General features: G+C 38.6%; 1 protein-coding gene across 1 annotated transcript; it reads left to right on the top strand.

The window, feature by feature from the left end:
* Positions 1 to 6,652: 6,652 nt before the first annotated feature.
* LOC136841965 (uncharacterized) lies at positions 6,653 to 11,230 on the top strand. Its single transcript, XM_067109372.1, has 4 exons — positions 6,653 to 6,714; positions 9,387 to 9,513; positions 9,963 to 10,098; positions 10,710 to 11,230. The coding sequence occupies exons 1-4, from the start codon at positions 6,653 to 6,655 to the stop codon at positions 11,228 to 11,230; spliced, it is 846 nt and encodes a 281-aa protein (XP_066965473.1).
* Positions 11,231 to 14,210: the final 2,980 nt, after the last annotated feature.

Raw genomic sequence — 14,210 nt, 5'->3', positions numbered from 1 at the left:
TGGTGAGACATCACTCGGGATGTCCCACACACCCACTCTGTTGCCTGAGGATGTCCCACCCCCACCCACTCTGTTGCCTGACTGCTTCCACCAGCACTTCTAGCACCACACCTTCAGGTAGGGACACAGCCTCTGTGATTGTGCCCCCGTCCACCGATACCAATCAACCACATTTGGGCTAGCCCTCCGGGTCTTCTGACCAGGACTGGCCCACCCAGAATCACTCCCTCATTCCAAGGGCCCGAACAAATTACTGCTGCAGGCCCTGCAGCATGGGGTCACTCTGAACGATGGGCAAAGTGCCCCAGTAGGCTAGCCGCTTGCGTATCCACTAAACTAGAGGCCCAGTCCTCCCATTCGGGCGGGAATCGACGGTCAGCCTCATGCCAGGGACTCCGGGGGTCACCGATCCCCGGGTCCCCCTTCCTTTGTCTGACGCCTTGCTTCACTGCCAGTGCCCCTTGCCAGCACTGGTCGGTGCCAGAAAGCTCCATCCATCTTGGCAGGATGCTCCTGCCAAGTGCGCCCTGAGCCGGGCCTGGGTCAGTGCCCATGCCGGGCCCCGAACATGACGGATCCTCTGCAGGAGATCCCCAAATCTCACCACTGTGCTCATCGCACAGTGCGAACCGGCGACCCCGGATGTTTCTTCTTCCCACACTCTTCCACCTGCTGAGGATGACCCTCTAGCAGGCCTGGACGTTACCTCTTTTCTGGTCGACCAGGGACTGTCCGGCCAGGATGCAGACGCTGTTTCCCTTCCCACGACGGTTGTCGCAGCAGCCGAAGTAGGAGGCCAGCCCATAGCCCTTGAGGCTGCCCCTGATCCTGCTCCTGAAGGCACTCCTGGCCGTTCTTCAGAGTCAGTACCCTCATCGCCCCCTAGGAATGGCCTAGCCAGACCCTGGAGGCCCCCGAAGAAGAAGAAGAAGGGGTGGAAGAAATTTACTCAGTGAGTCAGAGCCATAAGCTCTCTTGGCACTCGACATGTTGGCACAGTGCGGCTTCCATCTCAGGCGATTGTGGCACCTGCCCAGAGGAGTAGCCTGTGTGATCGCTGAGCCCATAGCATTAACCGTTAACCACCTAGACCTTTTGTAATACTAACCCTTTTCAACTAACCTCCTTCCAACCCTCTAGACTCCAAACGATATATTGCCAACCATACCTTATGAATTACCCGCTAGGTTAGGCAAGTTTCAATTTGTTGCGTCAGTTAGAGTAAGCGTGAGTGCCGATCATAACTCAGTGCGTGCCATTCTTTAGTGCAAGTCGTGCAGTGCCAGAGTCGTGGGGATAGTAGATTAGGTTAGGTTAAATGTTTACCATGTGCATTTGTCTAGGCGTAGATTTATCCCGTCATCCTAGCCTGTTAGTAGAAGTATCTATATTAGTAGGTAGGTTAGGCCTGTAAGTTAGCCAATTCAGAACCCCTCTTAGCAGTTAGGTAGGTTCCTTTAGATGTGCAGAGCCACAATCCACCTTATGTAGGGACACGGGCCAGTCGGGAGGAATTGGCTAAGACCCTCACACCCGAAAGGGTGTGCAGGGCCTTTTTTAAGGGGGGACCTGTTAAGGATATACCTTCCTCCCTCGTAATGTACCTGCTATCTAGCTAACTTATTTAGAGGATATATTTTCCGTTGGCTTATAGCTGGCGCCAGCATAATGGAACTTCGTTGTTTTTCACTCATACTTAGGGACAGAGAGCATGCTTTCCCAGCCTACAGGAAATGCCCACGCCGGGTAAGACAATGAGCCTCCCTCTTAAAAACCCCCTTGCTACCAGAACACACCTAGATTTCCCCCCCTTAAAGATCGTACGATGCGGGAACAATACTCAAACCCCCATCTCCCCCCATCGCCTGAGATGGGGTAGCAATTTGTGTTCAGACAGTCCAATAGGCGTATCGAGAGTAGGAGATGCGGTAGGATTTTATTCTGTCAGGCCTTAGCCCTAAGGTCTCCTTTCCTCTGTGATTTTGCTGGCGTATGGCTTGCTTGCAGGTATAGCTGTGCCCCCCGCCCCCCAACGCCGAATGCGCTCTGCTTTTCAAAAAGCAGGACAGAGACCTTTCTGCCGATCTGGAGCAGGCGGCTCTGCTGAATTTCCATCTCCTTCGGTATGGCGATCGCCCGGCGACCCAGCCAATCGATCTGAGCGCCTATAACCATCATAAAGGTTCTTTACGTTGCGAGTAGTCAATTGCCAGCCCTGTCCCTTGTACTTAACTCTTTAATTTCCATTTCTTTTAAACTTTTAACCTATTCCTCCACGAAACAATCTTCCCTTTGTCAAAATCTTGCCTGTATCCCCTGCCTTGCCATTTACGTACTTTGAATTCGAGTAAAGATCCCGATATAACAATCACTTATCCCTCCACCAGTGCAATCTAAGGGCTATTTAAGTATTTAAGTGAAAACAGTATTGAGTTAACTTTGGTAGCGTATAATTCGTGTTCATTGTTAAGCTTGCCACGCAACGACTCTGATTCTCAAGGTCATATTTTCGATGCTTTCATCAAAAGCACCTTCTAGAATCACGTTCTGTATTTGTATTTAAGAGCGGGTCTCCGTAATCTTCTGTAGGAGACTCCGACTCCCATAGTTTGAGCAGAGACTACTGAAACCCCGTCTCTGGGAGGAGACACAAGATATACGTGGTGCGATCGCAATCCTGCTTCGATACCTCGCTTGCCACCCAAATTTAATCCATGCCTGGTCGTAGTCAGAGAAGTGTCTGTTGTTGCCAACTGATCGTATGAAGTATCCCTCCATCCTGGAACACCATCATAGGCATTTCTATTCCACGTAATCAGGGCAGACTGAATGTAATTATTATCATTGAACTGATTATTACCAGACTGGCCCATTTCTATCCACTTACTGGTTGTCAATTCTGTCATTATTGTTACTGTGCCTGTTGCAGATCTGTCCCTCAGTGATTTTGTCGTGTAATTGTCTAACTGTTGATTTGCTAATGTTAATTTGCTAAGTTCTATAAATAAATCACTGTAAATAGTAAACAGATTCTAAATTCCAATATGGCGACCTTCCACCTTAAATTATAACTCCAGGAAGGATTCTGAGGTAAGTCTTCACTTAAATCCCCTTTTGTTTAAATGGACTCCCTTGGTTGTGGCAGCATCAATTATAATTTTATTGTGTAGGTCTCATCTCCTGCCAGTCCAGTCTGTAACAATATATATATATATATATATATATATATATATATATATATATATATGTATATATATATATATATATATATATATATATATATATATATATATGTATGTATATGTATATATCAAACAAATATGTATGTATATATACATACATACACACACATATATTATATATGTATATGTATATATATATATATATATATATATATATATATATATATATATATTATATATAATATATATATATATGTGTGTGTGTGTGTGTGTGTGTGTGTGTGTGTGTGTATGTATGTTATACACACATATTTGTTTGATAGGCGATAAAAGCAGTGTTCACACCATGAGTCTTGATATGTGTGTGTATGTGTCCTTGTCTGTCAGTGTACTGTTAACTAGATAATTTTATTTTGACCTTGACTTCAAATGATGATGATGCCTTCTCTGTTGTAGTTTGTAAAAAGAGAGATTTATGCCTTCATCAATCTTTGATTGGCTTTTAAAATAACAGCTCTCGTTATTTGAGTGCTAGTAGTTGATCGTTTATTTAATTGACTGGAATAATTCCTCAAGTTGTCACAGAGAGCCATTATTCAACGGCGTTCATAATCGGATATCTATTTACTTTTCATTTGCTTCGCAATTTGTTCTTGCTCACATGCTGGGGTGAACGGAGCTCAGCTCTCGCGTGACAGCTAAGAGCTATTACCTGCCGGAGCTGCTGTTTAATGTAATGAAAATATCATACCATTAAATGCGTTGCGTGGAAGTGGATATTGTGCTGCTGTTTGCGCAGGATCCAGAAGCTCATATCATTCCGTAGAGAGAACAGGCTAGTCCATTTTTTCTGTGGAAGCGTCTCTTTTGAAATGGAGGATATCGTAAACGCAGGCCGTTCCGAACTACCAACGAAGAGTTCCAGGTATGTTTTTGTCTGATTTTGTCCTGGAGGGCTCGTAATTCTTGCCTTTTTGAAGAGTTTGGTAACAGAAACAAAGAGGTAGGTTTAAGGACTTTCAGTAACTTAAAAAATCTGCGTCTTGTCTTACTGGGTAAAGGTTTCGGGAAACAAGAAAAGGGAAGGTTTTGCTTCCACGAACTGAATGAAAGTGTTCATTCAATCATTTGACGCTTCCGTTCGAGATTGTATCTGTGCAGTTTGAAGACATATGACCAATCAGGTGACGGTGGTATCTATTCAGTTACCTTGTTTCGGGATAGAAATGTATATTCGCTAACTCTGAAATGCTTAGGAGTTAAGCGAGCAGATACGAATGTTACTTAGAGTTACACAGATAATATTATCCATGTTTTTACTTCGATGAAAACCTCATGAATTAAGTAAAAGGTTTGCGAGTTTAGAGTTAATGTAACTCTGTCGTTCCCTGTTTAAGCTGGAAAAATTGTAGATTATATGATATAAATTTATCTACATGTGTTCAATCTTTAAAATACACGATGTTGAGGCCAGACGACATTCTTTCCTAAATGAGAGATCTCTGAAATCGTCACCCTTAAATTCAATAAAAATACATGCTGTAGATGATTAATCTCATGCTGTAGAATATTCATCTTGTTTCAAGCGAGAGTATGCACTTACTGGAGGGGTGTGTGACTGTCGAGGTTAGTGGTTCCCAACCTTTGTCACTTTGAGGAACCCTGATATATATACATACATATATATATATATATATATATATATATATATATATATATATATATATATATATATATATGTAGCCATAGATAGATACATAGTATCCCCTGTATGTACACCTAAATCCGTCTCTATACTAAGGTATAGGCGTTGAATACCAAATGGCACCCAACTATGACCTGGGATTACTCTGACAAATTTTGCTCTATCACAGTCCCGGGCGTGCAAAGAGCAGTGGGACTTCCTGAGGGGATAACAGTCGTTCCTTCTTAAAAATAATAATTTTTCAGATTCTGGCTGATTATATATATATATATATATATATATATATATATATATATATATATATACATATACGTACACACACACACACATATATATATATATATATATATATATATACATATACATGAAATTTTTATCACACCGTGATTTATATACAATCATGAAGCTACAAATGTCGTTTAATATCAAATTCACGCTACCTCGAGTATCTCCGATGGAGAATTATCACGAAGGGGAATTTATATAAGTGATAAATGAACAGGTACCACTGGGGTGCTGAACCCTTGACATGGACCCATTCAACGACTCAGTGGGACGCTACCACCGCGCCATCAAGAGGTATAAATCATTACCGAGTCTGCTGTACTGTTTTTCCCGTCGTGAGCGGGGAAATTGTACTTAACCTCGGCAATGACCCACCTCCGCCATGATAGTTCGTTGGTGCGTTTGGAACACGCAGCTCTTATTATGAAATTTTTATCACACCGTGATTTATATACAATCATGAAGCTACAAATGTCGTTTAATATCAAATTCACGCTACCTCGAGAGTATCTCCGATGGAGAATTATCACCGAAGGGGAATTTATATAAGTGATAAATGAACAGGTACCACTGGGACGCGAACCCATGACATGGACCCATTCAACGACTCAGTGGGCGCTACCACCGCGCCATCAAGAGAGGTATAAATCATTACCGAGTCTGCTGTACTGTTTCCCGTCGTGAGCGGGAAATTGTATAGCCTCGGCAATGACCCACCTCCGCCATGATAGTTCGTTGGTACGTTTGGAACACGCAGCTCTTATTATGAAATTTTTATCACACCGTGATTTATATACAATCATGAAGCTACAAATGTCGTTTAATATCAAATTCACGCTACCTCGAGTATCTCCGATGGAGAATTATCACCGAAGGGGAATTTATATAAGTGATAAATGAACAGGTACCACTGGGGCCAACCCTTGACATGGACCCATTCAACGACTCCAGTGGACACTACCACCGCGCCATCAAGAGAGTATAAATCATTACCGAGTCTGCTGTACTGTTTTTTCCGTCGTGGCGGGGAAATTGTACTTAGCCTCGGCAATGACCCACCTCCGCCATGATAGTTCGTTGTACGTTTGGAACACGCAGCTCTTATTATGAAATTTTATCACACCGTGATTTATATACAATCATGAAGCTACAAATGTCGTTTAATATCAAATTCACGCTACCTCGAGAGTATCTCCGATGGAGAATTATCACCGAAGGGGAATTTATATAAGTGATAAATGAACAGGTACCACTGGGACGCGAACCCTTGACATGGACCCATTCAACGACTCCAGTGGACGCTACCACCGCGCCATCAAAGAGGTATAAATCATTACCGAGTCTGCTGTACTGTTTTTTTCCGAGGTAGCGTGAATTTGATATTAAACGACATTTGTAGCTTCATGATTGTATATAAATCACGGTGTGATAAAAATTTCATAATAAGAGCTGCGTGTTCCAAACGTACCAACGAACTATCATGGCGGAGGTGGGCCGGGCTACAATTTCCCGCCACGACGGGAAAACAGTACAGCAGACTCGGTAATGATTTATACCTCTCTGATGGCGCGGTGGTAGCGTCCACTGAGTCGTTGAATGGGTCCATGTCAAGGGTCTGCGTCCCAGTGGTACCTGTTCATTTATCACTTATATAAATTCCTTCGGTGATAATTCTCCATCGGAGATACTCGAGGTAGCGTGAATTTGATATTAAACGACATTTGTAGCTTCATGATTGTATATAAATCACGTGTGATAAAAAATTTCATAATAAGAGCTGCGTGTTCCAAACGTACCAACGAACTATCATGGCGGGAGGTGGGTCATTGCCGAGGCTAAGTACAATTTCCCCGCCACGACGGAAAAAACAGTACAGCAGACTCGGTAATGATTTATACCTCTCTTGATGGCGCGTGGTAGCGCGTCACTGAGTCGTTGAATGGGTCCATGTCAAGGGTTCGCGTCCCAGTGGTACCTGTTCATTTATCACTTATATAAATTCCTTCGGTGATAATTCTCCATCGGAGATACTCTCGAGTAGCGTGAATTTGATATTAAACGACATTTGTAGCTTCATGATTGTATATAAATCACGGTGTGATAAAAATTTCATAATAAGAGCTGCGTGTTCCAAACGTACCAACGAACTATCATGGCGGGAGGTGGGTCATTGCCGGAGGCTAAGTACAATTTCCCGCTCACGACGGAAAAAACAGTACAGCAGACTCGGTAATGATTTATACCTCTCTTGATGGCGCGGTGGTAGCGTCCACTGGAGTCGTTGAATGGGTCCATGTCAAGGGTTGCGTCCCCAGTGGTACCTGTTCATTTATCACTTATATAAATTCCCCTTCGGTGATAATTCTCCATCGGAGATACTCTCGAGGTAGCGTGAATTTGATATTAAACGACATTTGTAGCTTCATGAGAATACATATACATACATACATACAGACAATGTATATATACATATTTATTATATATACATATACATACTGTATATATACTGTATATATATATATATATATATATATATTATATATATATATATATATATATATATATATATATATATATATATATATATATATATAAGGGAGCATGAATGAGAAGTAGAAAAATTAAAATAGAGTTATAAGGTGTAAAAGTATAAAAGACTTTTTGTGTATTTGCTTTTATCTCTTATTGCATAAAATACGTAATGTGACGGTGTTCAAGAACAATTCTTTAACAATACTAGTTACATGACCTAAAACTTGAAAAAATTGTAAATACAAAAGTCAGCATAGCTACAGGCTTCTCTGTGGAACTTCACTGTTCCAGGTGTCCTTTATTCCTCACACCGTTGAACTGTGGAACAGTCTCCCTGAGGATGTTGGAACCTCAAAAGTTCGAGCGAAGATGCAATGCAATATTACCCTAAAACAAATCTCCGTGTATTTTAATAACCTACTCACATTTTTATCAGGTGATAAATTTGTGAACTTATTTTCCTTTTCTAATAACTGATCTCTTCTTTCTGTATTTCCTGTTACCTTCTGTTTCTTCTTTGAAATGAACACTATATTCTTTGGAAACTTGAATTTTAAGTCAGTGACCCCTATGTGCTTATTCCATATGAATAAGGCTCATTTCCTAAATAATATGATAATAATAATAATAACAATAATAATATTATCATCATTATCACGCAAGCTCAGTCATTGTTCGTCCATGTCTTTGTTATGCCGATCATTCTTGTCTTCACATGTGAAAGTAATGACTATCAGCTACTCTCATCGCTCTCCTCATAGTAACATTGGTGATTAGTGATGATAACATCACGTTTCGTTATGCTTAATAGCTTCAGATCCTAGATAATGGAATCATAAGGTATTGTTTACGGTTGATACGGTTACGGTCTCTCTCTCTCTCTCTCTCTCTCTCTCTCTCTCTCTCTCTAACACACGTACACACACGCACTCACACACACACGCGAATAATTCTGCCACAAAGACAAAACCCAAATAATTCTCGAAGAGATGTTAATTTCTGTCATCTAAGCCCCCAAAAATGTATATATATATATATATATATATATATATATATATATATATATATATATATATATATATATATATATATATATATATACTATAATTTTTATTACTTATAGTGACAATGACATCCGCAAAATAAAAAATGCCGACAACAGGGAAAAAGAAGATCAAGAAACACTTCGATCTTTGTTCAAAAACTTCGTTGATTCGACAACACTTCACGGCATAGGCCGCATATTCGCGTAAGTATCGCTTATACCTCGTTATCATGTACTTTGCAACACAGTTTTCGTGAACGATTCTTGCTTTTTTCCTGTGTTAATTTGAATGAACGTAATCAGATAAGTAGAAAGGCATTAGATATTCCTGCTGGCATGTTTACATGGACCTTTGCAAGACTTGGATGACTAACCAGCAATAAATTTCAGACATACACACACACACACACACACACACACACACACACATATATATATATATATATATATATATATATATATATATATATATATATATTTATATATATTTATATATTTATATATATATACATACACGCATATATATTTATATGTATATTATATATGTAATATATATTATATATATGTGTATACACATACATATTTGTGCAAATGCATATTCACCAACAAATGTTAAATTAGTGTGTCGCTTCGGCAGGAGCCCATCGAAATTACGCAAGATTCTGTGGATTCTCTTCTGCATATCATTAGTGGCCTGGGCTATCAAACAGTGTTATCAAATCGTGAAGGATTACAACGCACATCCAATACAGATCACAAGAAGTGTAAGTGTAATTTATTAATATTCACTGCAAGAACAATCTTATTTTATTTTGTAATCGGTATACTCTTACTGGTGTGATAGGCATTAAGATGTGAATTTTTGTCATATAATTTAGTTTGACCTTAAAATATTCACATCTTTATGATACACCCACATTTGTGTTTCCATAAAACTTCACCTTTCTGTACACTAGTTTAGGACGTTCTGAAATGCGAGCTCATTTTATTGCCTCTGTTGGTGCCCTGGAACTTTCCGTGTCAATTATTTACAAATTTTCAATCTTGCCTTAGGGCTTTCTAATGTCCAGTGTAAGCAGAATTGCCGGGAGGTTGATTTTCATCGTCCCTTGGTGAGTCATCCAGAAGATCTTATTTCCATCCCAAACAACAATTGTCGTTTCGTAATACGGCCGTTGCGAGACGAAAAATCTATAACATTGCGTATTTTCAGATTGGCGAGGATAGCGTAGCAGAATTCCCGGCAGTGACTGTCTGCAATTTGAACCCTCTGCCGAAGACGGAGAATTTGGACAATCACGATGCCTGGGGAACCTTCCTCTCCTTGGAGAAACAAACATACCTTCCAGGTAAGACGGGTTGTCTTTTTTTTCACCCTTTTCTCTTGATAACAGTATATTATATTTATCCACCTTTGGATTGTTGTTTTACGTCCTTCCTCTAACTCCCCCATTTATTTAGTCGCCAATTTGGTAAGTTGTTTGTGGTTTCTCGACGGTTTTGTTTGTCGGTGTTTGCAGGTTTTGTTTGTGGGTTTTCACAGCTTTTAATTTAAAAAAAATGTTTATTTTTTAAAGATCTAGACTATACGCAGTGCTGGAAAACATTGAGACTATATTTGTGCTGCTATGTGCATGAATATTTCTGAGGCACATGGCATAAAAAAGGAATTTCTTCATGAAATGTCATGCAATGTCAGTGGTTTAGCAATTCCTTCTTGTATAAATTCAGTTCTACCGACACTATTAGGTTGGTAAAGGGGTAGACATACCACCTGAAATATAACTTTCTTATGTTCTCCCTGTGTCTTATGTATTTAATTACATGGGCATTGTCCATATACATTGTACCATTTTTTTTTACTATTAATAGGTTTATTTATTCATTTATTTTATATATTTATTTATTTTTATGTTTATTGATTGATTGGTTGATTCATTTATATTTTCTTCTCTAATAGATTGCCATTGGAGTGTTACTCCCACGGACTCCGAAACATCCGAGAACACGAATACGAACAATCGTAGTCGGTTTACGGATACATCTTTCAGACGTACTGGTGAGTCTGATACGAACACTGACTACAGCAAACACAGTGCCGCACCACCCCCAAAGGCACAAGCAACGTCCAACGGAGCCACGGGCAGCCAAGGAGGAAGTGGAATCCGTGCGAAGAGGGAGCAAGATCAACCCAACAGCCGGCACCGGACCTTGGCCTCTAATGACTGGCTCAACACAGGAGGAAATGAACAGTTCCACTCTAGGATGTCCTCCACCGATTGGTTCAACACAGGAGGATCCAGGCCTGCCTATGCATGGGCACCGGTAAGTCTTAGACGCTGTTCTAATTACCTCATTGTTGAAGGGAAAGAGAATGTGCCGTGGGCTGCTGTTAGCAGAGAACGATTTTGGCAACTTCGCACACTGTTGATTTCATGGAGTGATTTAGGATGTCTTCTGATTGACAGAACATTTTCTTAAAATAATTTAGCTGATGATTGCTAGCACATCTTGGAAAAGTATATCCAAGTTCTTTGACAAAGAATTAATATCACTGACATTCTTCTGCTGTCTAGGTATTTCTCTCTCTCTCTCTCTCTCTCTCTCTCTCTCTCTCTCTCTCTCTCTCTCTCTCTCTCTCTCTAATTTCTTTGATAATCGTTTACAGTTTCTGAAATATTGATATCTCATCTCAAAGCAAGTCTCAATCTTCTCTAAAGGCAGCAAAAGTAAAAGTTTCTATTGGTTCTGAATTGTTTATTCAACTGTTACATTTTAATCTCGTGACCAATTCTGAATTCTGATTTTAGAGTTTTTAAGTTGTTCTTATTCGTAAGCTCACAGTAATTCACTGTTTTAACAAAGTAATTTCATCGTGTAATGGATCATTGGATTTACATAAGTTAGTTAATTTTATCGAATTTTGAACATTAAAATATTAGAATTCATTTTTTTTATCAACTGCTGTATTATGGAAATGTTGACTTATTATTGAAGAATTCAATTGGGTCGTGGACAGTTTATATCTTTTTGGATGATCTAAATGTCTGTGAAAGTTGAATTTAACTTCTAATGGCTTCCTTTAGACAAAACTTTTAATGAAGGCGTTAACGCTTCGAACTGCCGATTTATGCGGCCATTCAAATCCTTGAATAATTGATTTTGTCTTTTTGAGGTAAATTATTCAGTCGAGACTTTTCGGTAAAATGTAAGATTTGTTTGACAGTGTGCTATGACACATGATGATACCAGTTTTTAGAACAAACTTAATTCTTCAACAGTGTAATGGTCACTTTTATTGATTTTGTCCTCGAGTTTTCTCTATTCTTGATTGAAATAATATTGTAAATGTATTCGGTAACAAAGCTCAATGTCATGTTCCGTTTAATGTATAGTAATAGCTAATTAATAACAGCTGCTGTCTACCGCAAAATTCTAACCCACAAAAAGTGAAATACGGATCCAGAGATAAAAAATATATCTTTTTCAGCCTTCTTCTGGGGTTTATGTAGGTAAGTTTTGATTAACTGCGTACAGTTGTGCTTTGCGTAATGTACCTACACAAATGTATACACCGTTTATTTATGTACACCAAATGGCTATCTTAACTGAAAGCAGGCCGTAAAGGAGAGCTCCCGTTGAAACAGACAAAATCAGCTGATGTTTTTTTGCTCTTTTGTTTCAGCAAAGCTAATAAGAGCGCCTTTTGTCAAGCAGATATTAATTCCTAATAAACAAATATCACTGCTTTTACAATACCCTCAAGTTTTCCTCATGTTCACCCCTGCATTATTACTTCTCTGTATGGAATGAGAGAAAAGTACCACATTTCATTCTCATGCTTGGTACAATATAAGCCAACAGAATCTGGAATGGAGAAAGGTTTCCTCATGTTAGCAGGCTCATAGGACTTTTAAAAGCATATCTGTGTTAGCATAATTGTCATATTAACTTTCATAAAAATTATCTAAGCATATGTAAAAGTGTATGTAGTCACGTAAAAGTAGTATATCCTGGTAGATATAGTATAACTTGGGTAAAAGCATATCTAGACAAGAGTGTTATTAGTTTTTGAACAAGTATACCAACGCAATTGTCATATTAACTTTCATAAAAATATATCTAAGCATATGTAAAAGTGTATGTAGTCACGTAAAAATATTTGTAAGCATATAAGGTATTGCCTGTCGTTTTCTGGTTGATGGGTTTTTGTCAAAGCATGGGTGGTATTTTTGGTATTTTATTTTCTGCCTTTGTTTATTTTGCCTTTTTTTAGCATTTTTGTTTATAAACAGGAAGTTTTAATCTTTTTACCAGAAGAATCGAGATATTAAGAAATCAATATTACATTTTATTGTGATATCTGCCGTATAGAAACACGCATTACTTGTTTTATGACCTACTCGATATTATTATCTGATTTCTTTGTATGGCAAGTCATGTGAATCACGCAACTTGTTAGGTTCATGTTTTTCTTTATATAGGAACTGTGCGAGGTATTGGCTTATATATAGGTGTTTAATATCAGCCATTGTTTTTATGTGACGTTTTACGGGTTTTCTGTATTAGTAACTGAGGCTGTCTTGGTATATATACATATATAGATGATTATATATGTGTATATATATGTATATGTATTTATACATACTGCATATATATATGTATACATATTTATATATTTGTTTGTGTATGTATGTCCTGAGTATGTTAAAGAACATAACGACCCACTCAGGTCATATATATATATATATATGATTATATATATATATGTATATATTTATATATATATATATATATACATATTTATATATGTTTGTGTATATATATATATATATATATATATATATATATATATATATATATATATATATATATATATATATATATATATATATATATATACTGTATATATATTAAGTATATTGGAGATAATTTGTAACATACCAACCTCGCAAGGGGGTTATGTGTTTGTTTATTCAGCGCCTTGAGTTCAGTCGCTTTTGAGATTCAGGATGTGTTCGTCTGGTTGGAAACCAAGGAGGTTCCAGCCACAAGAGTACAGAGCGAGATCAGCAATTGAATGTCCGCGGGCTCAAAAATGATCACAGGGCGCTTAGATACAGCATTAGATGTCGGTGACGGATTTTTCCATTATTAAGTCATGGAACTTTTTGGTCTGGATATAGTCGGTTTCCCGGGCGTGAAATGGAAATATACGTGCATATGTTGGTTACGAAATTGCTAAGGTGTGAGGACTCTGGTGGAGGGCTTTTCATTCCTTGTTTAGAATCATTATATGTGTGTGTGTGTACTTATGCATGTTGTCATAATATGAATAACATTATCGCAGTTTATTTTATATATATTTATAAGGTGTTTGAGTCTGAAGGGCTAGCTTTTGTGGAAGTAATACAATGTAAAAAAGGGACTCCGTTACTTCTATCATTAATTTAGCCCTACT

Source organism: Macrobrachium rosenbergii, chromosome 9, assembly GCF_040412425.1.
Source record: "Macrobrachium rosenbergii isolate ZJJX-2024 chromosome 9, ASM4041242v1, whole genome shotgun sequence".
Lineage (NCBI taxonomy): Eukaryota > Metazoa > Arthropoda > Malacostraca > Decapoda > Palaemonidae > Macrobrachium > Macrobrachium rosenbergii.
This window is presented reverse-complemented; position numbering and strand designations above follow the sequence as displayed.